General features: G+C 47.2%; 1 protein-coding gene across 1 annotated transcript; it reads left to right on the top strand.

Moving 5' to 3' along the window:
• The first annotated feature begins 7,852 nt into the window (after positions 1–7,852).
• LOC147007613 (olfactory receptor 8G17-like) lies at positions 7,853–8,829 on the top strand. Its single transcript, XM_085866724.1, has 2 exons — positions 7,853–8,606; positions 8,727–8,829. The coding sequence occupies exons 1-2, from the start codon at positions 7,878–7,880 to the stop codon at positions 8,817–8,819; spliced, it is 822 nt and encodes a 273-aa protein (XP_085722850.1). The 5' UTR covers positions 7,853–7,877; the 3' UTR covers positions 8,820–8,829.
• The last annotated feature ends 16,450 nt before the right edge of the window (positions 8,830–25,279 follow it).

Raw genomic sequence — 25,279 nt, forward strand, 5'->3', positions numbered from 1 at the left:
GAACGAGGAGAGCCCAAAGAAGAGTCCAGGGTGGAGAGTCCAGAGGCGGAGAGGCGGCAGCGGCGAAGGCAGACGAGGGGGTGCTCGCGACGGTGCCGGGAGCTGCACGCCCGTGGAAGGCCGGCAGCGCGACCTGGCCGAGGTGGAGACGCACACCAGGGATAATAAAGATCCTCTATACCCCGAGCATCAGCAACCCCCTCCTGTTTCCCCCCGCGCTGAGATAGTGCGACCAAGGGGGCCCCTTTTTCCCACCCCCTGCCAGGCACTGTCCGCGAGGCCCGCGGAGTGCGGCGCCATCGCCGCTCCGCGTCTCATCACCAGACGGGTAGGCGCGACCCGGTCTCGGCCTCAGGCCTGCCTCATTCTTGGGGGCATTTCTTTTCCTTGGTTTTGGGTATGTGTTGTCGGCGCCGTCTGTGAAGTAGAATTGTATAAGTGTTGCCGTGTGCTCGGTAGTCGGTATTAGCTCTGCACTGTGTTTTCACTTTTATATTTGCTTTTTGTGTAAATGGAATTGTGTTTTCTTTTTTTTGTGTGCATTTGGTGGAATTGTATTTGTGTGCTTCCCGTGTGCCGCGAATAAATGTGCTTTATTATTGAACTGTTCTCCCGCTTCGCTTCGTCTTTTTCTCCCATTGAATCCCCATCTTGCTTCACGTAAAGGGTTGGTAGTGGGCTGAATACGCCCGATAATTAATCGAACCGTCGAGGTCGACGATAACACCGCTCGGTTATTCTGATAGTACGGAACGGGTCGCTTAAGTGGCCCGTGTCCGAAGTCGACCTGCGGCGAGGTGCGATCGCCCGGTCTACCCTCCGCGTGGGTACTTAGGTAGGTCGAATTTGGCGAGCAACCCTATCCCACGCGGGGGCTGATTGGCTCGATCGCGGTGAGACCGAAAGGTCCGCCCGTGACTGGTTCCCGGCGTTAGTCCGAGAGGGTCACGACTGGATTGTCCGTCCGGTGGGCGACGTGCCGCGATTCGAGTTACGTGGCCGTCAGCACGCCGGCGGGCGCGAAGACCGCAACACTGGTGTCAGGTCGTGCGATACAAATTCATCGCCCTCCTCGCGGCACTGGTATCGGAGAACAGGAAAACAGGCTCTCCTGTCTCCAACTAAATTCACGGGAATCGGTCCAGGGGTGAGAGAAGCGACCCCCGATTCCCTCCAAATTACGAGCGAGCTAAATTAACCCTTCACGAGAAGCAAGATGGCGTCTCAAGGCGAGCGGGAGCCGGGGGTATTAGAAATGTATATGTGTAGTAATGTAGAATCCATGGTCCAGGATGGAGTCCCCGAGCAGGAAATGTTGATTGTGCAGGAACACGGACTCGCCCAACTGAACCCAGGGCCCGAGGTGGGTGCGGCAGCGGCCGCGGTGTATGACACCTCCCCTCCCCCTCTTCACCAAAACCCTTCCCCAACCCCTGCCGAAACGGCTCACCCAAGCGCACCCGACATGGCCCAGCTATTCACCATGCTTGCAAAAATGTATGAGGAAATGACAGCGAACATGATCAAGCAAATGAACGAAAAGATGGATACATACACAAATGAAATGAAAAACGGAATGAAAGGCATGAACGAAAAGATGGATACAAACACGAATGAAATGAGAAACGAAATGAACAAGCAAATAAATGGAGTGGAAGCAAACATGAAGGAAGAAACTAAAAAGCTGCGGGGTGAGACGCAGAACATGGGCCGATGCCTGCAGGCGGGCATGAAGGCCGTGACAAAGGAAATAATAGTTGAGACAAGGGAGGTAAAGGGTGAAGAGTTGGCAGAGACACGGGAGATAGAAAAAATAGAGGAAAGACTACACGAGGAAGACGGGGTAAGTGACGCACACACACACACACGGAGGTAGTGGAGGATAATAGGGGTGAGCTCGCGGAGCGTGCAGGGACCCGGTGCGAGCACCTGGATGGCCTCCTCCAGGAACGAGGGGAGGGAGTATGCCCCCTTGAGGCGAGTCACGACCAGGTGAGTTCGGTCGTGCTTTGCGAGGTTGAGGGGACGAGTGCTGTGGACAGGTGCACGGAGAGCTTGGGGGGTATAGAGGCCCCGGAGACCCTTGTGGGGACACAAATCCCCAGTGTGGTTGTCCCTGTGTGTGTGGTGCAAGGTGTGAGTGCGGCACCGTGTGTGGAAGCGACCCCGTGTGTGAGTGGTGTGGTGGCGATGGTGCCGGAGTACGTGCTTCCCAGCACGCCGTGTGTGGATGAGGCACGGAGTGTGAGTGAGGCACCGCGGGTTAGTGCCCCCGCGTGTGTGGGTGAGGCACCGTGTGTGAGTGAGGCCGTGTGTGTGAGTGAAACGGCCAGTATGAGTGAGGCACCACGTGTGAGTGGTGTGGTGGCGATTGTGCCGGTGTACGTGCTTCCCAGCACACGGTGTATGGATGAGGCACCGCGGTTGAGTGCCCCCGCGTGTATGAGTGAGGGACGTTGTGTGGAAGAGACCGCGTGTGTGAGTGTCGCCGTGTGTATGATGTACGAGTGAGGTACCGCGGGTGAGTGCCCCCGCGTGTATGAGTGAGGCACGGTGTGTGGATGAGGCACAGCGGTTGAGTGCCCTCGCGTGCGTGGGTGAGGCACCGCGGGTGAGTGCCCCCGCGCGAGTGAATGGAGCACCACGTGTGAGTAGTATGGTTTGTGTGAGTAGTGAGGCACGCGTGAGTGAACGGCCGTGTGCAAGGTCGCTGTGTGCCAGGGAGACCGTGTGTGTGAGAGAGCGGTATGAGAGGGAGATGTCGGTCGGCATGCGGGAGCACGCAGCCGCGTCTCCCCGTGTGAATGTGATGGAGTGGACTGTGTGCGTCGTAACACGCAGGTGTGCGTGGGTTGAATGGCGACGACGGCGACATGGGAGGAACGAAAGCCGGGTAGCGGCTGTAGCTGTTTCGGGGACCGTGCCGGGTTCACCCAGCAGTGAGCACGCGGTTCGTGCTGTGCAACGCACGAGACCACCACGTGCTCGCTTGCGAGAGTGAAGTCCCGGTCCAGAAACGCACGCGGTGGATTTGCCGATCCCGCGGACGGACAAAGTTTAGGCAGGGAAATGGATTTGGACCGGACGGGTTCTCCACGCGATCGTGTGTGTTCAGCTCCAACGGGCAAAGCACATGTGTTCGCGTGGGAAACCCCTCGAGACGTGGGGCTTGTGTTTTTTTTTTTGCGCACGGTGACGTCATGGCTGCACGTGTGGTTGGAATCCGGCAGGAGGGGTATCTCTGCCGGATGGTCCCGTCCAAGGAGGGACGAGGAACACGTGCAGCTGCATGACGTCACGGGCAGGTGCAAAGTGCGCGAGCTCTGAGTTGCCGCGCAGGTGCTGCGCATAAAAAAAAAAAAAAAAGCAAGCCTCACTTTCGGGTGTACAGGATTCCTGGGCAAGGGGTGAAAGACCCCCTTACCTGGGCACAGGATGGAAACTAGTTAGGGGGAAGGGTTAGCTTAGCTAGACCGACTTCATGGGGCAGGGGTAAGTCCTCATGGAGTCCGTGGAATGGATTAGTTAGAGGGATTGCAGCCAGATTTAGGTTGGGAAATAAAATGGGATTATTTGGAGACATGACAGACTTGTGAATGTGTAGAGTTGACGTAGTTTAGCTACGTAGTGTTAAAAGGAACGTGCTACTAGTTTAAGGGACGACGTGGGAGCACGAGTTAGTTAGGGGAGGTAGTTAGGAGGATGGCAGAGTTCGGTGGTGTGTGTGTTGAAGAGTTGTTGGTGAGTGAATTGGAAGCATGTGCTTGGTGAGTGAGTGAGGCCAGCGGGTCTGTGTGTGTGGAGTGAATGGGGAATGCATGGTGCGATGAGTGATTGGGGGGAGGAGTGACTCCCGCCCAAGGGACCCCGGGGTCAGTGTAGAGTGAGTTAGCTGGGTTAGTCAAATTGAAATATGGAGGTCGTTTTGTTGTTGGTGGGAAAGTAGGCTCGAGACCCATTTGGAGGGGTGCAGGAGCCCTGTTGACGGGCTTGGGAGCGTGGCTGCGAAAGGTGAGTATCGCTGAGTGGGTACCCCGGGCACCAGGCTAGTCGGCCGCGGTAGGCCATGGGCCCATGGGGGGCCGGGATAGAGTAGTGGGCACGGGTGCGCCTGCTTGGTGCGGGGGCCCGGGGTGCCATTAGCCGCGTGGGCAGTGTTGTGGGCACGGGTGACCCTCGGAAAGGGGCCCGGGAGGCCGGCCTGCCACGTGTGTGTTTCAGGGGAGGTGCCATGGGGGGCACTCCCCGGTGTTAGGGAGCTTGTAGGCTCGGAGGCAGTGTAGTGCCTGGGGGTGCCATAGCGGGAGATTCGGCAGAGGGTCGTGCCTGCCAAAGGGAGCCACGTGTCCTAGCCAGGAGACCGTGTGAGGGCACGGAGAGAAAATTGGGGGGCGAGGCCCGAAATTGTGAGGACACCAACACAGGCGACGGGAATCTGGGTTGTTAGAACCAATAGTTTAAGCGAGAGGCGCTTGTTGAAAGCCCCGGGGTAGTTTAACAGTTAAATGGTTAGGGTAGATTAGGAGATGTACCCCTCCGCACCATCCATCCCCTCGCACTCGTTGTGGGCCGCTGGACCCACTTTGGGTTAGATCGCCGAACTCTGGGGAGGCCATTCTGAGGCTTCGTTGGGCCTCGACACAGGACGTTAGCTCTCCCTTATTCCCCTCCGGGAAGGGAACGTAGGGGTTGGGAGTAGGCTAGGTGACAGGATAGGTTAGCCGAACAAGGACGATAAAGGGGGTTAGGGGACGATTTATAGTGGGGGAGTAAAAATAAAAACAACAGAAAAAAATTAAGTTGGGGCTAAATTGGGGTTTGACAAATTAAGGGAGTGGGTATGTACAGTGACAGGCAAAGGCGATAGGTTGGGAGGGAGACAGGTAGGTAGGTCCGAGCCCGCCTTCCAAGTGGCCAGCACCACCGCACCCCCTCCACCAACCTCCACTGAACGGCAAAGGCTGGCCAGCTTCATCGGCTGGCTGTTTTTTTCTGCAAGGCCTGTGCCGGCCAACTTCATCGGCAGCTGTTATTTTGCTGCAAGGTCTGTGCCGGCTGGATCGTCTGCAGCTGCTGTGCTGCAAGGCCTGTGCCGGCCCACTTCATCTGCCGGCTGGCTGTTTTTTCTTCAAGGCCTGTGCCGGCCAGTTCATCTGCCGGCTGTGTTTGCCTGCAGCGGCCTTCTTCTGCAGGCTGTGTTTGCCTGCTGCCTTTGCCATGCCATGCCCACTGCCCACGTTCACCAGCCCCGTTCAATTTTTGCTTTGCCCCCCCCCCTGTTCATTTCCATGTGCGCCAGGATCCGCAAGGCAACAGTTTGCAAGCTGCGAGAACTGCCCTGTTGGCAGCTACAACACGGGCCTGCAGTGGCGGCCCGTGCACCGTGTTTGTGTTCATGCATCCATTCGTTGTGCTCATTGCGTGTGCCACTTGAGCTGGCACGGAGACTGCGTTTGTGCAGCCCATGCACCGTTGTGGTTCACTGCGTTCAGTTCAAAAGGGAAGGCCTTGGACTGCGTGTGAGCAGCCAGCCACGTTACCTGTCACCTGCATTGTTTGAGCCAGAGACTGCATGTGGGCAGCCTGGCTCCCTGCTAACTGCTTTTCTTTGCAGAGTTCAATGATCCTGGGCCATGGTTTAGTGTAAAATTTGTAAGTTAAGGTTAAGATGTACTGTAAATATGAGTGCGCCCCCGGCATGTATGTCTTAGCGCCGGCAATTTTATTTAAGTCGTCCGTGTGAGTGAGTTTGTTTAGATAGTTACGCAGCCCTCAGGTTATTTATTTTGGGGACACGAATACCATGAATGTCGCACTCAGGGATCCGTAGGTAAAATGTACTAGGGGAAAACTACACATGATGGCACACGAAAATTTGACGACTCGGGACGAGTCTGTAAAAAGGGAAGGGGGTAGTGTTGTGGTTACCAAATTCGCAAACCACCATTCAGGTCCCTTAGGTGAGGTATCTCGGCAAGTATATGTGTAGTTAGGCCCAAACCCGTTGTCTAGTGGGAATACATGTCATTTATGCGAGCTGCGACTCTTCAGGATAGCCGTTTTTCTTTTACTATCTTTATTTTGGACCAACCGCCATGATTACCACCACAACCACAACATCAACCACCAACCACAACGCCGCTTCACCACAACCGCCACAACCTTCACGTCACACCTCGCAACCGTAGCATCGCCACCGTTCTTGCCCCGCTGTGGGTACCGGTGTTGGACTCGTGCAGGGCGCACGTCGAACAGCGTGTACAAAATCACGGATTTTGTGCTTCAAAAACGGATCAAAAACGACACACGCCCACTTTTTGCCGTCCAATCGGTGAGCGAGGGGCGATTTGGCCCCGCCTCCAGGACGATCGATATATGCAAATTTGTGGATCAAAAAGCCTTCACGCCCACTTTTTCTCGGGCCAATGGGGAGCGAGGTGAAAGGTCAAAGGGAGGGGGTCAAAGGCGAAGCTACGGGGGGATAAAAGGACGGTGTTCGTCAGTCAGAGCAGTGTGGAAGTCTGGAGCCCGAAGCCTGCAGTAGCTGGAGAAGCTGAAGAGAGTCGAACGAGGAGAGCCCAAAGAAGAGTCCAGGGTGGAGAGTCCAGAGGCGGAGAGGCGGCAGCGGCGAAGGCAGACGAGGGGGTGCTCGCGACGGTGCCGGGAGCTGCACGCCCGAGGAAGGCCGGCAGCGCGACCTGGCCGAGGTGGAGACGCACACCAGGGATAATAAAGATCCTCTATACCCCGAGCATCAGCAACCCCCTCCTGTTTCCCCCCGCGCTGAGATAGTGCGACCAAGGGGGCCCCTTTTTCCCACCCCCTGCCAGGCACTGTCCGCGAGGCCCGCGGAGTGCGGCGCCATCGCCGCTCCGCGTCTCATCACCAGACGGGTAGGCGCGACCCGGTCTCGGCCTCAGGCCTGCCTCATTCTTGGGGGCATTTCTTTTCCTTGGTTTTGGGTATGTGTTGTCGGCGCCGTCTGTGAAGTAGAATTGTATAAGTGTTGCCGTGTGCTCGGTAGTCGGTATTAGCTCTGCACTGTGTTTTCACTTTTATATTTGCTTTTTGTGTAAATGGAATTGTGTTTTCTTTTTTTTGTGTGCATTTGGTGGAATTGTATTTGTGTGCTTCCCGTGTGCCGCGAATAAATGTGCTTTATTATTGAACTGTTCTCCCGCTTCGCTTCGTCTTTTTCTCCCATTGAATCCCCATCTTGCTTCACGTAAAGGGTTGGTAGTGGGCTGAGTACGCCCGATAATTAATCGAACCGTCGAGGTCGACGATAACACCGCTCGGTTATTCTGATAGTACGGAACGGGTCGCTTAAGTGGCCCGTGTCCGAAGTCGACCTGCGGCGAGGTGCGATCGCCCGGTCTACCCTCCGCGTGGGTACTTAGGTAGGTCGAATTTGGCGAGCAACCCTATCCCACGCGGGGGCTGATTGGCTCGATCGCGGTGAGACCGAAAGGTCCGCCCGTGACTGGTTCCCGGCGTTAGTCCGAGAGGGTCACGACTGGATTGTCCGTCCGGTGGGCGACGTGCCGCGATTCGAGCTACGTGGCCGTCAGCACGCCGGCGGGCGCGAAGACCGCAACAATATATATATTCAATGGTGTTCTTAGCATTGGGAAATGTCGAGATTAAGACAAAAATTCGGTTCATAGGAAATGTAGATTGCACTCGCAAACGCAAAGGAAGAGGTGAAAAGACCCTTCCCATGTACTTTTTGTCAAGACAACATGGGGTGAGGTGTTCTATGTACTCTCGAGTTACAGCTATGTCTCATTTAATTTTTTAATTCCAATTACTTCGACACAAGGTCGTAATCTTCGTTGTTTTTTTCCTCCCCCAGAGTCGGTAAGCTTTCTTCAGAGATGAATCAGTCACTGAAGGACGTGTTCTTCCTCCAAGTGATTTTTCACAAGCCGGTGCAGGTGCGGCCCTGGGCTTTCGGTGCCTTCTTGTTCACCTACACTGTAACGGTCACTCTCAACCTGGTGTTGATCCTGCTCATTATCCTTCGAAAGCAGTTACACAAACCTGTCTACATCTTCCTTGCTTATTTGTTGTTAATGGATATTATCGGTTCAACAACTGTGCTGCCTCGACTCATGTACAGCATCATCATAAATAACCAAACTCGGATAAGTCTTTGTTCCATTCAAGCTTTTTTCATTTCATTTTATGCTGGAATGGAAACTTACATACTTGGAATCATGGCTATTGATCGTTACCTGGCCGTCTGCCATCCGCTCCGCTACAGTGTCCTGATGACGAACAGCAAAGCTCACATAGTGATTTGGGCCACACTCTGCTGGTGTTTCCTGACGAGGGCTGTTTATCCCATGTTATTGTTGCGACGGACATTCTGCAAGGATGTACTTCCGAATGTAGCATGTCTTCCTATTTCTATAGCTAATCTATCATGTGAAGATATCACAGTTAATAGTATGTATGGGATTGTGTTGTCCTTTATTACCATCTCCTTTATCATCATTGTTGTCATCATCACATATGGTTTCATTCTGTACGAATGTCTACGTTCTGTCCAGGACTCCGAGGGAAGGAATAAGGCTCTACACACATGTCTCACCCATTGGCTGGTACTTTCTTTCTTCCTTTTTTCCATGCTTTTTGCTATTATTTCTCTGCGTCTGTCAGCTGGAAAGTCTTTATCTCACGTTTTTAAACATCTGAGTGACTCATTGTTATATTTGCTGCAGCCTCTTGCAAATCCGATCGTTTATGGATTACGTACGGCTGAGATCCGACATGGGCTGACCACACTCCTTCGGATGTTTCTGAAAATAAAATGACATTGTATCATGTGAATGTGATCTGACTTTGAACACAATGTCACACTCCAATTTTTATCTTGGCTTCTTCCTTCCTGTCTAGTTGTGTGTAATTTGTCACACGTGTGTTCCTCCATCATGTTTTTCCATTGCTGTTTGCGGTTGGGCTTTGAATTTGCTGCACCCATGCTTGAATGTATTTTACCTCATTTATGCCCAAGTTTCTTCATACCAATTCCCCCACTCCCTTTTCCACAACTAACCACACCTATTCCCCCACTCTCCTCCTTTTTCAGTCCTCTATTTCCCCATTGTTTGGAAGCCCAACCCTCCCCGCCACACCTTTCCTTGTTTTGATCCCCATTTTCAGGCTTCCACCTCGCCCATCCTTGCATCTCCACCCTCCCTGCCCACCATTTACTGCACCTGCACCAACTCCATATCACTGACACAAACTGTAGGCTCCCTCTATATCAGTGCATTTTCCCTCTCAGTCTCCATTAATTCCAAATCTGCCAGAGTAGCCGAGCAAGAAGAGGTTGGTGAAAAAAGGCACTTCCTATTCCAATCCTATCAGTCTTGAAATTATAACCAATTTATCTTTCCTCCAACTCTAAAATATCACAAACTTTCCTCAAATCTTCTAAAATGCAAATTATCTCTTTCAATTTGATCATAAAATTTCAATGGACCTGTTTCACCTGCAGCAACGCTGTCCTTTCCTCCTTTGGGTGGCCACAGATACTGGAATCGGCCCCATCTTTCCTTCTCCGCTTGCAGAGTCGAGCCTGGGTGAGCAACCTCCATTGATGCGGGTATCCACCCTACCCCCAATCGAAGTCATCAGTCATTACAATTCCGGCTATCAGCATTTCTCCCCTTCCCAGAGCCCAAATACAATGCCTGGAGCACTGTGCTCATTTCACTCACTTGAATTCCGACAACCCACTGGGAGATCCCTTTTTGCAGAAACCATTTACCTGGCTCGTCTCTTTTTTGTATGGAATGTCAAGGCTCATATGAGAGCTAAGACACATTACATACAACAAGGGGAGCAGGAGAAAAGAGGGGTGGGAGAGGGATGGACAAAACAGTGGGGGAACAGAGACAAGAGATCTGTGGAAGGCAGAGGGATGGGGTGGGGTACACGGGGTAAACAAGACGGGGATTACAGGGACTCTTCCTCTGTAACATGGATGTTCAACCTCCATAGTGTTTTATTTTACATAAAACAGACGCAATTATCCCCCCAAAAATGCCACATTTTAAAAACCAGCACACCCACTCCATACGAGAGTACCGAGATGGGTCATGTTATTATACTCTCTGGAGTCCAGAGATGACAATGATCTCAGTTTGGGTTCATTTATCTTTGTTGGACGAGATAAGCAGAGAATGCCTCCAGGATGTCGAGATTATTCCAAATTTATTTCAGTTTCATGTAAAACAGCATTAGCGACTCTAAAAAAGGTAATCGTATGTGTTTTGAGGTTTATAATATTTTTTTAATTCCGGTAGACTAACGTCGAAACGCCATACAATAAGCTACTAAACTTATACACGTTAATACAGTGTTTGTCCAAGGAGGAAACCCCCCTTGGGGAAAGAGGATATTGTTCGTATTATTGCAGTTTTGGAACACTCCAGGGGAGTCATATCCAATACATAAAGGAACCCTGGAGTTTCGATATATCTAATATTTTATTTTGTTGGATTATCTTTCCCCTCGTATGAGTTGACAGGAACAGGCGTTGTATTTGTAGAGCAAGATTCGAACCACCCTTTTGTAACTCTTCTTTTTCTCAATCCCTTCTCTTCTCCACATATACATAAACACACACACACACACGCACACGCACACACACACACACACACACACACACACACACACACACACACACACACACACACACACACACACACACACACACACACACACACACACATATATATATATATATATATATATATATATATATATATATATATATATATATATATATATATATATATATATATGTATACGAGCAGGGATACCCGTGCTCCGCACAGGAATAATATTATATTTTCCCCGCCATGTTTTATATGCAGAAGACTCGAGTTCAAAAATGTTAAGATTTATTGCCGCATCAGATAAAAAACCAGAATGCCTCAACAATGTGAGGCTGGTTTCATGTCATCATTTGCCACTTAATTAATTCTCATTTTCCAGCAAATTCCGTTGGCCCCATGTCAATCGGCTGAACTTGAAAAATTAACGTTACGCAATCAGGTGATGACGTCATAATTCGGAAACCAGGAAGTCGGAAGTCATTGTCTTCAATTGACTGTAGCATTATTTTTTCATTGTATTGCAAATGGCGTTGGCCCCATGTCAATCGGCTGAACTTGAAAAATTAAGGTTACGAAATCAGGTGATGACGTCATAATTCGGAAACCGCAAGTCGGAAGTACAATTCTTTTACATTGGGACACTCCCGGGTATATGTTCTGTCAGCATGTGAAGTTTGGTGAGGATCAGTCCAGTTCCAATTATTATTATTATATTCCAATTCGTGGCGAGATTTTAATCCTGGTATATAATTTAGAGGGGTTCGAACATCCAACACCCTGACACCAATGTGACGTCCACGGGACTTGAACAGTCCCGCCAACGTAGAATGAGCTGAAACGATGGAGGCGGTTTATTTGTTTATAACCCAAACATGGCGGTTCTAATCGCTCTACCGCAAACGGGACGAGGAAGGTGGCACGAGTCACTTTTCACTGAGTTGATGATGTTAATTCGTTTTTACTATTGACCAGAAATAACAAGACTCGGCAAGAAGAGGGATCCGGGGCGATTCGACGGGATGGTGTGGGATCGGGCGTGGGGAAAAACACAGACAATTCCAATGAATATACAGTTCTCAATCCCTCTAAGGCGCCAAGCACACACACACACACACACACACACACACACACACACACACACACACACACACACACACACACACACACACACAACGTAGCTATTTCTGGTGGTCAGGCTGGACCGTGGTGTGGACGCAACTGTCCCTGGATCGGCATCGGACGAGCTGGCCTTGCTCTCGTCAGGGGGGCAGGAGAAACCGTGGTGCTGTCGACCTCCTGGTCTTGGCCCAAGTCCGCTCACAGCCGCCAGGGAACCAGTTCTGGCGCCAAGCCGCGAGCAGGAGAGGGAGGCAGGTCCGCCCGCCGCCCGACCCCGCACTCCGAGTCAGCAGAACCCCAGAGCCAACCAAGGCGAGGCACGAGGCCCAGCAAGGCTCCAAGACACGATCAAGAACACGATCGACTCAGCACAACCACAAGGACGCTCTCTGCCGCCACAGGGAACCACACCAAAAAACCACGATCGTTCTGGTTGTAATCTTCTTCCTCTTCCTTTTCGACCCCGAACAGAACCTTTTTATCCTTGGTCCTCGTCACTTCCAAACGAGCCGTTTATTTGCCCACCGCCATCGCCTTCCGCCAATCGTGATCACGGGGCGGAGCCATCCGCTGCACTGTCCTGTGACGTCACGGCCAGTCTCCAGAGAATACCAAAAGGGGTTTACGCAGACACACTTACCCTATCCCGTGTCCCTATATAATTACGTGACAATTATCATTCCCCCCTTGAAGAAATGAACATTTACTAGACAACTTATCACCACTGAATTGCTACTTATTACATCGAGATCCTGGTAAACTCGAACAGCATGGCATACCTGGAACAGCATGGCAATTAAACATCCTAATTACCCTTTGAATGCATACCCCCCCCTCAAACGTAACAATATCTTGTGCATAAAATACACCAACACATCACCTCCAAATTAAGCCTGAGGATTAAAGATTAAAACCTGTGGTCATAAATAGAAGAAAGCAGAGATGTCGATATCGATTTCACCCTTTTTGCAGGCTCATCAGGACAACATAATGTTAGTCGTTTATTTGTGACCATATTAGGCTCTTTAATAAAACTGAAACGAACCCCCTAAATTGATGAGGCAGTAGGGCACAGATTGAGTCCTCTCACAGTGCCTGCTGCACGACCAGTCAGCAATAAGTGTTGCCTGCCATGTGAGCACATTGTCTCATCCCTGTTAATCATCAATCAGGAGGTTTGTAACCAGGAGCATTAAATTCAACTCCAAAATAAATAAAAAATACTTTCTTGATGCATCTACATGCAAGCATTAGCACAAGTATCATTCGTTGGTCATATTGACCATGGGAGTACCCTATATCTCCGTCTTCACAACATTCCCAATTAATATTCATCATTCCATTTTATCACTTTACATGATGTCGAATGTGGAAGGTCAGGTCAGGTATGGGGGCATGTGCCAGAACAGCGCGCCGCTGCGTCCACTTTCCGCTGGTACTCCAGGGGCCTCCATCAGGCCATCCCCCAGGCAGATGCCAGGCCCATCCCCATCTCCTTGATATGATGGTCAACCTGCTGCAACCATGAGGCACGTGGTCGGCCCACTGGCCTCCTCCACTCACGAGACTTCCCTGCTGAGAGAATCTGGTGAGCAGGATCAGCGATAGGAAAACGAGCCACATGGCCAGACAGCCGCAACTGACGCTCACGGACTATGCAGGTAACAAATCTCATCCGAGTCTCTCTCAGCAACTGCTCGTTGGACACAAAATCCGACCAGCGATAGTCGAGGATTCTCCGAAGAGACCTGGTACCAAAGGAATTATGTCTCCATCTCACATCCTTGGTCAGAGTCCAGGTCTCGCATCCATAGAGCAAGACTGGAAGTACCAAGGACCTGAAGACTCAGACTTTCGTCCTCCCGCACAGGTACCGGCAGCGCCACACCCCATGATCCAGTGAATCCATGACTCCCCAGGCCCGACCCAGACGTCTATTGACCTCTGACTCACAACCAGCAGAGACATGAATATCACTGCCAAGGTAAGTGAATCTCTCCACAACCTCAACATGCTCACCACAAACAGACACAGACAGGACAGCAGCATCCAAGATGTCACCGACAGCCTGGATCTTAGTTTTGACCCAAGAAACCCGTAATCCCAGCGGCTCCGACTCCTCATTCAGCACCTCTAGGGCCCCCAAAAGGATATCTAAAGTCTCCGCAAAGATGACTGCATCATCTGCAAAATCAAGGTCCCAAATCTTGACATTCCCAAACGATGCACCGCAGCTTGATCTCTCCGACATCCTCCCTAAAATCCAGCCCATACAAGTGCTGAAAAGTGTGGTGGCCAGTACACACCCCTGACGAACTCTAGTAACAACTGGAAATAAGTCAGAGATGGTACCACCGCACTTCACAGCACTCTCAGTGCCAGAGTGGAGTTCATACATCAGATTGATCAGTTTTGCTGGCACCCCACGAAGACCAAGAATCCTCCAGAGGACATCCCGATTCACTGAATCGAACGCTTTACAGAGATCAACATAGGCTGCAAGCAGCCCCTGCCGAAACTCTCGCCTGCATTCGGTGAGGACACGAAGAGCAAGGATACGGTCAATCGTTGACCTCTTTGGTGTAAAGCCTGAGTGCTCTGGACGCTGGTGCTCAAGCAGATGGTGGCGAACCCTATCAAGAATTATCCGAGCAAAGACCTTGCCCGGCACAGAGAGCAGCGTCACCCCTCGGTAGTTGTTGCAGTCTTGGCGATCACCCTTCCCTTTCCAGAGAGGGACAACAAGGCCCCTCTTCCAATCAGTTGGGATGATGCCTGTGTTCCAGCAGAGCACAAAACTGCATGCAATGACACGAGTGCAGCATTTCCACCAGCCTTGAGAAGTCATGCCACATGGATGCCACAGATCCCTGGAGCTTTGCCCCATTTCAACTGGTTCACCGCAGCCCATGTTTCCACAAGCGAAGGTGGACCACAGTTGATTCGAGGGTCAGCAACAGGGATTGTAACACCCTTGACGTCCAACTCGACAGCTGGGGGATCAGCCTGGTACAACCGCTCAAAGTAACCGGCCCAGCGGGCCTTCACTTCAGACTCCTCTGTCAAGAGCCTACCACTCTGACCATCAGATTGTTCAACAAAAAACAGACAACAAAATGTTCAGAATTCAACGCCTCATCTTGTGATATGCAATATGACACAATGACGCCCATACTCTTGTTACCGGTTCGGGGTCAAAGGTCAGGGGGGTCACGACTTTGAAAAATATGCGGTTTTTGTCATAACGCGGTCAATTCTTGTCCGCTTTACATGAACCCAGCACCAAAATGTTCAGAATTTAATGCCCAATATTGTGACACAGTGACGTCATAACACATGTCACCGGTTGGGGTAAAATGTCGGGGAGGGGGGGGGTCACGCCCTTGAAAAATATGCGGTTTTCGGCATAACTCGGTCAATTCTTATTCGATTTGCATGAAACCAGCATCAAACGAGATTACCTTCTCTTGTTGAAACGTTGTATTCACCGAGCTTGCGAGTGAAGACTCGCCAAAACGACGTGAGTTGATTGTTGTTCAGTCCGTAGCCCCCGAAAGTCGGGGGGGGGGGTCATGACATTATAGATATGTGGTTTGTGTCATAAGACCAATCATATGAAACCAGTTCCCCACACTCATACCAAGAACAAAAGAAGTAGTGGTGGCGAATGTATGTGCTCTATGAGTGCCCGTTCTAGTTTAACCTGGGTTGGAATCCTGATCCACATATTAATGGTCATCCTGGTGTTTTACCTGAAGGGTGAGGCACAGGTGTGTACACCGCTCCACCAAAGGACATGAAGCTACAGGACCATGTACTAGCACTGGGGGTGTTGGTGGACACGAAAGATCCATCGTGTCTCTTGATCAGAGTTGGCGAGTTATCGCCGGGACCTTGATCAAATTACAAATTCCTTCCAGTCAACAAAATAATTGGTCAACCAGTTCGTGAAAGACTTGGACCACAACTACTCCCACAGGCCAACCTTTTGAGGAGGTACAGGTTATTCGAGTAGTGAAAGAAGAAGAGGATGTTTAAGGTTTTCAGAATGTCGATCGATGAGAAGTACAGATGGCAAGTGCCAGGAGGTAGCTGATGTGAGAAGGGAAGCTGTACACGGAGTTACACTTCAACCAGACATGGATCGAAATGTTACTCATCGTTCACAAATATTTGATCCACAACAAAGCATGGCAACAACTTCTTTGTACAATATTATATCAGAATAATACCATCAATAATGTCAACCAACACAAGGAACCTTGAGGAGGCCATTTATCCCATCATGCCTGCACTTGATGAACACCACATGAATTAAATTAATCCGTTTATTATTCCACGAGTGAAGTACAAAGTAGGGTTCAGCAAGTGGTTCACTCTGTTTACAGAGTCGGTCTCCGGTGGAGGATCTACTTCATTATCCCCACACTTTTTGGAAAAAAAACAAAAAACGAGGGGATGTTGGGATTGGCTCCGTCCGTGTGTCTGTCCAACACGCCATCTCCTCTTAAACAGTTCGGCAGAAATTCCCCAAACTTGGTTGTTATGATCATAGCATGGCACGAAGGTGCAAGAGCAGTTCCATGTTTGGACATGACCCCTGAGGTGGGGTCAAAAGGTCAAACGCTGAAAAATACAATTATTGGAACTTTTTATAATGTATCTTTGTGAATGGAATCGATTTGGGGGGGGAACACATGTAATATGTAATCAACATTGGGGGAAAATGTGTAATATGTAATCAATTGGGGGGACACATGTAATTTGTAATCAATTGGGGGGACACATGTAATATGTAATCAACATTGGGGGGACACATGTAATATGTAATCAACATTGGGGGGACACATGTAATATGTAATCAACATTGGGGTGGGACACATTCATTATGTAATCAACATTGGGGGACACATGTAATATGTAATCAACATTGGGGGAAAATGTGTAATATGTAATCAATTGGGGGGACACATGTAATTTGTAATCAATTGGGGGGACACATGTAATATGTAATCAACATTGGGGGGACACATGTAATATGTAATCAATATTGGGGTGGGACACATGTAATATGTAATCAACATTGGGGGACACATGTAATATGTAATCAATTGGGGGGACACATGTAATAAGTAATCAATTGGGGGGGACACATGTAATATGTAATCAATTGGGGGGACACATTCAAGCCCCAGGGAGTGGGGATCACATGAGAAAAGTATTTGAGATCAGAATCTTTTTTCCAGGGAAGTAAAGAGGAATGAGATTCCTGGTTTGTAAGATGTCGTTCTGAACGAGTCTCCCCAAGTGGACCAGTCATCACCACAAACGATGACAAAGAATCGTTCCTTTTGGAAACGTCTGAAGTAAATAATTATCTTTTCCTTTTCTCACTTTGTTTAAACTTGTTCTTGGATGTAATTTACCTCAACAATGTACAACAAATTGACTTTTCAATCTTTTTCTACCAAGGAATAAGTTCCACTGCCGAAGGAAGAAGAGGAAGGTTTGTGACGAGGTTCAACATGACATGTAAGTGAGAGAAAATATCCTTCAGAATGTTACATGAAACGTCCTAGTAATATAAATGGTATTCCTGTCGGGAAACTGAAGCTTACCCTATTGTATCTCCGGTCATTTTCCATCTGCTTGGAACTTACATCACCTTTGTCAGCCAATCTTACTGCTTCTATACATTGGGAGCAAAAATCACTTCCACGACGCTGTGTTTGATGCCTTGTTTTGAACCTGCACTTTAAATGAATGAAATTAAACATTTTGAATGATTCACACTCAGATTTCAACATCACCGTATTGCACATTATAAAGTTTTTTTTAACTTTCTTTTATAAGAAGAAGATTATTTGTCATACTGGATACCACCGGGTGGTGCTAAACGATACACATTTACATCGAAAGAATTGGGGTCTTCCCCCCACCCTGAACACCCTCCCCCAGATATGCTACCTTCACATAAACCACACTTGTGTACCCTTTGGCAACATTCAAAATTTGTTTGAGCACTTGTCTTTTCCCCCTTTTCAAAGCATATTTACAGTATACATACATGTTTCATTTTAATAGCAGAGATGATAACAGTCCCAGTGCTGATCCCTGGGGTACCCCCATAACTTGCATCCTTCCAGGGAGACATCCTCCCATTCACATCCATTCTTTGGTTCCTTTTGCTCACCCAGTTAGTTGTTTGTTTAAACTTCTGAAAGGGTAGATCCACCACATCCACTGCATTTTCCTCATCCACCCAATCTTCGACTTTCAAAGTCAGCATGCATTGATGTGGAGGATTCCCGGAAATGAGTATTTTAAATTTTCTTTTTGATGAAAAGCTGGACTGTTTCGACCTCCTATTTCAGCACTTGCCTGTTGAGGCTCAAATGAAGTTTCTTCTTCTTCTTCTTTTCGGATACTGTGCATGACAGCGAATAGCATCATTTGTTTGGGAGCAGAGTTGTGCTGCTCATGTCGGTTGGAGGGTCCGAAACAAACTCATCAATTACCAACTTGTACAGGAACTGTTCTTTGCCTTCATCATCACCTTCTTTCCCCTTAAAACATCTTTTGATAATTCAGGGAGCAGGATAAGCACAATACCAAGATATTGATCCAGATTGTAATTGTTGTTTTTGATGAGTATCGTCACTGCACCCTTGATCTCTTCAATACTAAGTCTTTCCAGTTGGCCAAATAAACTAAACTGAAAACAGATTAGCTCAGAAGCAGAAAGCAGTCATGCAAGAGAGCTGAGAAATTTATCCATAACCGGAATGTAACTCTCAGCACGAAACTTCTGCAAAGGAGAGAGTTCTGCTTCAGGCGCGAGACCATAATCTCGTGGATACAGCCGCACATTGCGTTTACACTGGCAAGCCTGCACATCTTCTGTTGTGCCAGATTTCTTTGCTTGCTGCTGGTCGAACTCATTAAAGCACTCCCTTTTTAACTCGACAAAAGTTTTCAGTGACTTCACAGTTGCCACTGCAGCGTTCAGATCTCGTTTGGGATCCCGTAGCTTTTGAGTTGTACCATTGATCTTGTGTTGAATCTCATTCCAAAAGACGGAATGTATACACGTTTACAGCTTACACATACGTTCATATAAGCCATTTGCCTTGCAACGTATGTTGGACATTTCATCCGGGTTGTCAGCAATTTTGGCCACCACGTATCTGATTTGAGGATAGTCCTGTATGAGTGCTTTAGTGGTGACAGCTCTGCATGACCAGCATGTTGTAGTGACCCTTTTAGCTACGCCTAGATGACTGTCAGCTTATTTGAGCAAATCCATGAGTATTTCATCACGACGTGTGGATGCTGTGAAAAACACAATTCTCCTCGAGAACGTCAACGAAACCATCAGCAGCTCCCTTTCCACCCATGTTTTGTGAGTGCCCTGCACAAGGTATTTATATCGCCGGGTTATTCTCCGCTGCCACCTTGGCTTGGAAGCCATTGTACCTTCTGCTCATGGCTGAAGCATTGTCACATCACGTTCTACAATCATTTTTTCATCGATCTCGTGAGAATTTGGGAATTCCACAAAGCCATAGAAAATATCTTCAAGACTGTTCTTTTGCAATTTTCCATTTTTCAGCGCTGTTCCGGAAGACACAAGAAGCCTTGTGCTGATCTGTACTGCTATTCATTCTGTACGATTCTGAAATATAAGTTACATCAGTGAGAGTCGCAAAGAGAGGGATAATGCAAGCCATCAGACTTTCTTGAGTAATATCTGCAAGATTGTCGAATATGCAAGTTGTCGGAACATAATTTAGATTGGGGGTGGGGGTGGGGGGTAAATGATGCACAGTGCTGAAAGCACAACCCTTTTTTGAAAACAGTTTTGTGGAGGCTCCTGGGCAACTGTCCAGTCTGCCTGTCCTAAATCCATCAATGGCCATCGGATTGGATGCGGGTTTCATGTCCATCTGAAGGAAGACACAGATTGATAAATTTCTTTGTGTGTGAAACACCAGAATGATAGTTTGGAGATGGGCTGGGATTGAAACCTAGACTCGATTGCCAAGGGGTGAATGTGGGAGCTTGAGACACCAAGCACAAACAGGAAAGTGTGGTTTAAAAAAAACATAACTTTTTGGTGATCGTCACACCCTCTTCACCACTTGGTATTTATTGGCTTCATTGTCAACTGTGTTTGAAGATACTTTGAAGGGTAGCAGTCAAGTTGTGTTGTTTTCTGTCTGAATGTAGCAAACACATAAAGAACCTGATTCTCACTGACCTGACTGTATTTTTAGTTTGACATAGTTTTGTTTGTGACATTGTTTCAGCCACAGCTTGAGAAAATCTCTTTTTTTCTACAGAGAAGTTGAGCATCAAATGTCCAATGGTTTTGAGGAGGAAAATGTTGAACCTCACGTGATCAATGGATCATTTGAGGAAGAGATCGTTGAACTTTTTAGGCCAATTGGATCTTTTAAGGAAGAGTCCTTGACTGGTGAGTTTGGAGAATTAATGTTTTCACAAGATAAAGGATCTTGGTTAGAAGTATTTTGCTTGTCAGTAGGGCAACCTGAAAGTGGTGGTGTGATGGTATTTGGGCAGAAATTTTACATGTTTGGGCAGAAATTTTACATGTTTGGGCAGAAATTTTGAAAATGAAAAACTCAAACGGATGGAGGTGACAGTAATAATCTTCCGTCTGTTATTCGAAAGACATCATGGTTCTTTTACGTCCCACCAGTAATCAATGCTAATAATTAAATCTTAAGCTGTTGCCTGAGATTATGTGAAGAAACTTTTTCTGAACACTTCCTCTTTGGGTTTTGGTTCGTGATGCAATTTGTTTCTGAACGAAAATTTGTCTCCAAGCCAGCAGAGGGCACTGCATCAACACCACATACTCAGCCAGTGATGTCACCCCGCAGCCTTGTGCTGCACATGAACGAAGAAGAAGATTGCTTTGTTTGATTTAAAAACAAAAATCGCTTTAATATCAATCTAAAAATGTAAATTTGCTGCCTTCATTGCTTGCTGTCCCACACTGTTTCAGATGCATTTTTTTCCACTATTATTCCTTTTATCCTTTTCCTGAACAGAATCCCCCATTCATAAATTGATCTGTGTCCAACAGGGCGAGACATGGAAGTGAACTTACCTCTGAACTGCTTTTATTCCCATCCTGACCACACATTGTTGCATGATGAGCTAGTTTTGCTCATGAGGGCTCATGTCAAACTGCTTTTGGCTTTTTTGGTCCGAAGAAGGGTTGATGCCAGAAAAGCCAGCTTTCTCTCACCTCTTGTAATGGATAGCAGAGCTCAATAAATGTCCTTGGAGATTCCATCTGTTTCATAAAATCAAATTGGTGCTTCTCCAGGATGGCGTTTGGTCACAAATGTGCAGTCCCTCAGATGGACCTTGTGCTTGGTGTCCCATCTGATCGCATTAGTTTGGAGATATTGAACATTTCTCGATGTCTTTCATGAAGAGTTGACAAGTTATCGCTGGCACCATGAACAAATGACAAATTCCTGCCTTTACTAACTCCAATTTACCATCTCCAACTGGTTCCTGAAAGATTCAGACCAAACTTACATGTACTGAGCCCTTGACATGGTATATGAACAACTGGCTGGCCAAAACAAGAAGCAGAAGTAGACGAATAATTGAAGAAACTGACATCCAATTTACACAACACACATCTGAACTCGGTGGTATTCTGTCCATTGATATTTTTGTGTCACAATATCTGTTTTTTGGTGATTTTTACCTCTTCTTTCCAGGATCTTCTCTCAGTCATGGTGAAGATTATGAGGATGCTGTTTGCCTCAACTCCATCAAATGTTCTCTCACTCATGGTGAAGTTTACGAGGATGCTGTTTACCTCAACACCACAAAATCTTCTCTCAGTCATGGTGAAGTTTACGAGGATGCTGTTTGCCTCAACTCCATCAAATGTTCTCTCAGTCAGAGTAAAGATGAGAGTGCTGAGCATGAGGAGTGTGAGTCGAATGAGGAGAACAAGCCTGTTGTGGTAAGTAAGACATTGGATTACCTTTATACTGTGCAGTAACATCCCGGTTTGTGTTGTGGAGGTGTTCCTGAAAAGTGTGACGATTATTGAAACGTCGTAAATCCGAGCAATTTTTCTCATAAGAATTAATGGAATAAGTGAGGGCTGCGTTCCTAATGTCACGACTTCAAGTATTATATTTCACTTTTTCCCGATGACATGACCATTTTTGATTAATAACAGTTATATTGAAGTACAGGACAGTTCTTGTTTCGGTAATTTTGCGATCTCCAGATTTGGTACTTCAGTGATGTATTCTGGCATCTTTAACAGTCTTGTAAGTTCTGAAAACATTTGAGAATAGAAGGTGTGGTTTTTCAACACGACATAAGTGTGAGTTGAGGTGACACAAGTTAGATCGTGGTACTGATGACGTGACTTTAAATCGGGGTATTACATTATTTATTTATGATATCGATTATTTCCTCCTTTTTAGTTCCAATGAGATTTATTGGAGTCGTTAATGTGAGAGAAACAGGATTGTCTCGAGCTATGCATCTCCCCTCTGAGCTCTCTCGCCTGGGATTGAATCTCGAGCTGTCAAGCCAGCTATAAACCGTCATCCTGGTGTTTGACAGGGAGGGTGAATCATCGATGTGTGTACCGTCCATCGGATGGACGTTGGACTGGGCGTTCCATCTGCCGGCATGAGTCGGTGGACATTAAAGATCCCACTGCGTCCTTCGTGAAGAGTCGGCGAGCGATCGCCGGCACCATCAACAAATTCCCAATTCATGTCCTGACTTCCTGAGCCGGAGTGGTGACCAGACCAGGATTGTGGTCTCGTAACTGCTTCGGTAGCACCGACTCTCTGCTTAGAGTATCGTACATGAATATGATGATGATTATTGAGTTAATGTGAAATAATCATTGAAAAACTGCTTCATAATTTCTCTGATATTCCATAAGCACTGTTGTCAAGCTGTGTTTGTGCCTGTTTTCAGATTGTGAACTGGGAGATTATCTCCAAAATTGGAGAAGGAGGTTGTGGAATTGTCTTCAAGGCAAAGAACGTCAACTCTGAAGAAGAGGTACAACATTGTGGTATACTTCCTGTGTCTTGCTTTCACCTTCTGGGAGCTGGAACAGCACATGGGAGAGCTAAACAGAACACATGGGAAAACACAGCCAGCAGTTTCAAGGGGTGTGATGGAGGGACACATGGAAGATGAATGAGAGAAAAGGAATGGGGATATTCCCCTACATTTGGATTTGTCTCTCTTATTTCTGTTTCAATGAAAGATACTTTTTCTTTCGACTTATAGGTCCCAGATCATTCCCTGAGAAGATTACATCATGGATGTGATTACAATGGACAAATAATCTGTAATTTGTGTCAGAAATTTCAGTAAAAAAGAATGGAGAACACCCCTTTGAGACAAAGGTGAAGGGGGGCTTCTTCATTCCTATCATTGTTAAAACTCCAATGACGAAGTTGCTGGAGGCATAATGTTTTCGGGTTGAAGGTCCGTACGTCCATCTGTGCTAATTTTCTGTTTTCTCTGCAACCAAATATCTGATTGACACAAAATTTTCACCAAAGGTGCAACGACTCATCCAAATATTTGAATGACAATTATGATGTCATACGTTACGTGGTGTTGCAGCCATGTTGGAATAAAAGAAAAACCTTGGACCTTTGTATCTCCAAAACTGCAAAACATGGGAAAAACATGAAACACAGCACATGTCAAGTACTCCCCATGGGAAATAAGTGTGATATTTTGTTGATGTCATCGGTGGCGTTGTGATGACATCGCAATTGCAGACGTCGAACGCTTTATCCGATCAGTGTGAAAATCTTCTCTGGAATGGCTGAACAGATTGAGGTGAAACTTTACAGGTGTTATCACCTTTTAATGAGGAACAAAAAGTTTGTAACCTATGATGTCATAGGTAACATGGTTTGGCAGCTATCATTTTTTCGAACAATAACCCTTTAAAAAACCATCTCCAGAACAGCTTGACAGATCAAGGGGAAACTTCACCCACATCTTCCTCAAGCCTTGGCGATACCAGCGTGTTCATGAATAATTATTAGGTCACATGTTTTGCCAGCCATATTGGATTGAACGAAAATCTTCTTAAAATTCTTTCTCTTGAACGACTTCATTAATCGACGTGAAACTTCACAATTATGATCCTGTAGTGATGGGGAATATATGTATTCAGGTTCAACCTGATTGGATACATGGTCTGGCAGCCAGACCTATTTAATATTTTGAATCTGGGTTTTGGGATTTAAATCAAACTTGGTACACGTATGTGCAATGATGTCATGATGTGGGCGGAGGCATATCTGGCAACATCGAAGAGTGCTGTTCTAGTTTTTTCTTCTCCTTCCAATTCCTGCCACTCAACCAGTTTCACCTGTGGTGTGTCCATTTCATAGTCTACTTATTCTCCTTTTGATCCTCCATCGATGTAAAATTGTTCCTTTCTGTCATTTAGCTCCTCTTTAGACTTCTGTATAAATGGATACAATCAGTACATATCACGACACACCGATATCATATATTTCACTCACTTTCCCACATCGTAACCAAGATCTTATCACGTGACCTCTTGTCATCTCTTTCAGGTTGTTTTGAAGGAAGCAATTTATGCGAAAGGTGACAAAAAAGTAAGTTTCTGTGAACGTGGAGATAATGGTGTTTTAACTGCTGAACCAATGGAGTTTAATTTACCTCTGGACTGTCCTGGTAGATCTTTTATCTGTGATGGATATTTAATGCTTATTGGTCCTCAATGCTGAGTCTCTCTGTGTGAGTTACAATATTGTGGTTCGAGTGATGAGGGGTAAGTTAACCTTCATACATCTTCTTGAATGAATTTTTTCAATTTTCTTTCTCTTTTCTCTTTCTTTTTTTTGTAGCTCTGGTACGAAGCTGAGATGATGAAGCAACTCAACCACGAAAACATTCGTAAGTATGGATTTCACTTGAATGTATCGCAGTATGAACGAGAAGGACACTCGGTAGAGCACATACCTCCACCACGTAATGTCTGATCCACGAGAACATATCAGGCCCAATACATTTTTGAAATATCATGCTCTCTATAGTTTTTGGCCCTGTCCCTCAAGAGTGAAGAATCACTTTCAAAAGTAAATAATTCTCGTATCCAACCTGCCCACCAAATTTCATCTGGATCCGTGCACAACTTTTTGAGATGTCCTTCACACAGTCAGACAGACAGAGAGGGGTGGAAACATAACTTCCTTCACCTTTGGTGGAGGAGGCAACAAAACAAGTTGCAAATTGCTTCTGTGGCATGAATTTCTCACTTATCAATCAACTATTGGACTTTTCTTAAACTCAAACAAAACCAAAGTTCAAGTTTGCACAAACACTGTTTTGGATCTGTCTCTTCATCCTTTGTCACAAAATGCTGGTACCACTTAAGCAGCTTCCAAAGCAAGGGTTATACTGGAGGGTTTGACATTGCCTTCCCAGCAGTAGTTGGAGCAGGAATC

This window comes from Eptatretus burgeri, unplaced genomic scaffold (genome assembly GCF_056783735.1).
Source record: "Eptatretus burgeri isolate ZD-2024b unplaced genomic scaffold, Ebu_testis_v1 Ebu_testis_scaffold_66, whole genome shotgun sequence".
Taxonomy (NCBI): domain Eukaryota; kingdom Metazoa; phylum Chordata; class Myxini; order Myxiniformes; family Myxinidae; genus Eptatretus; species Eptatretus burgeri.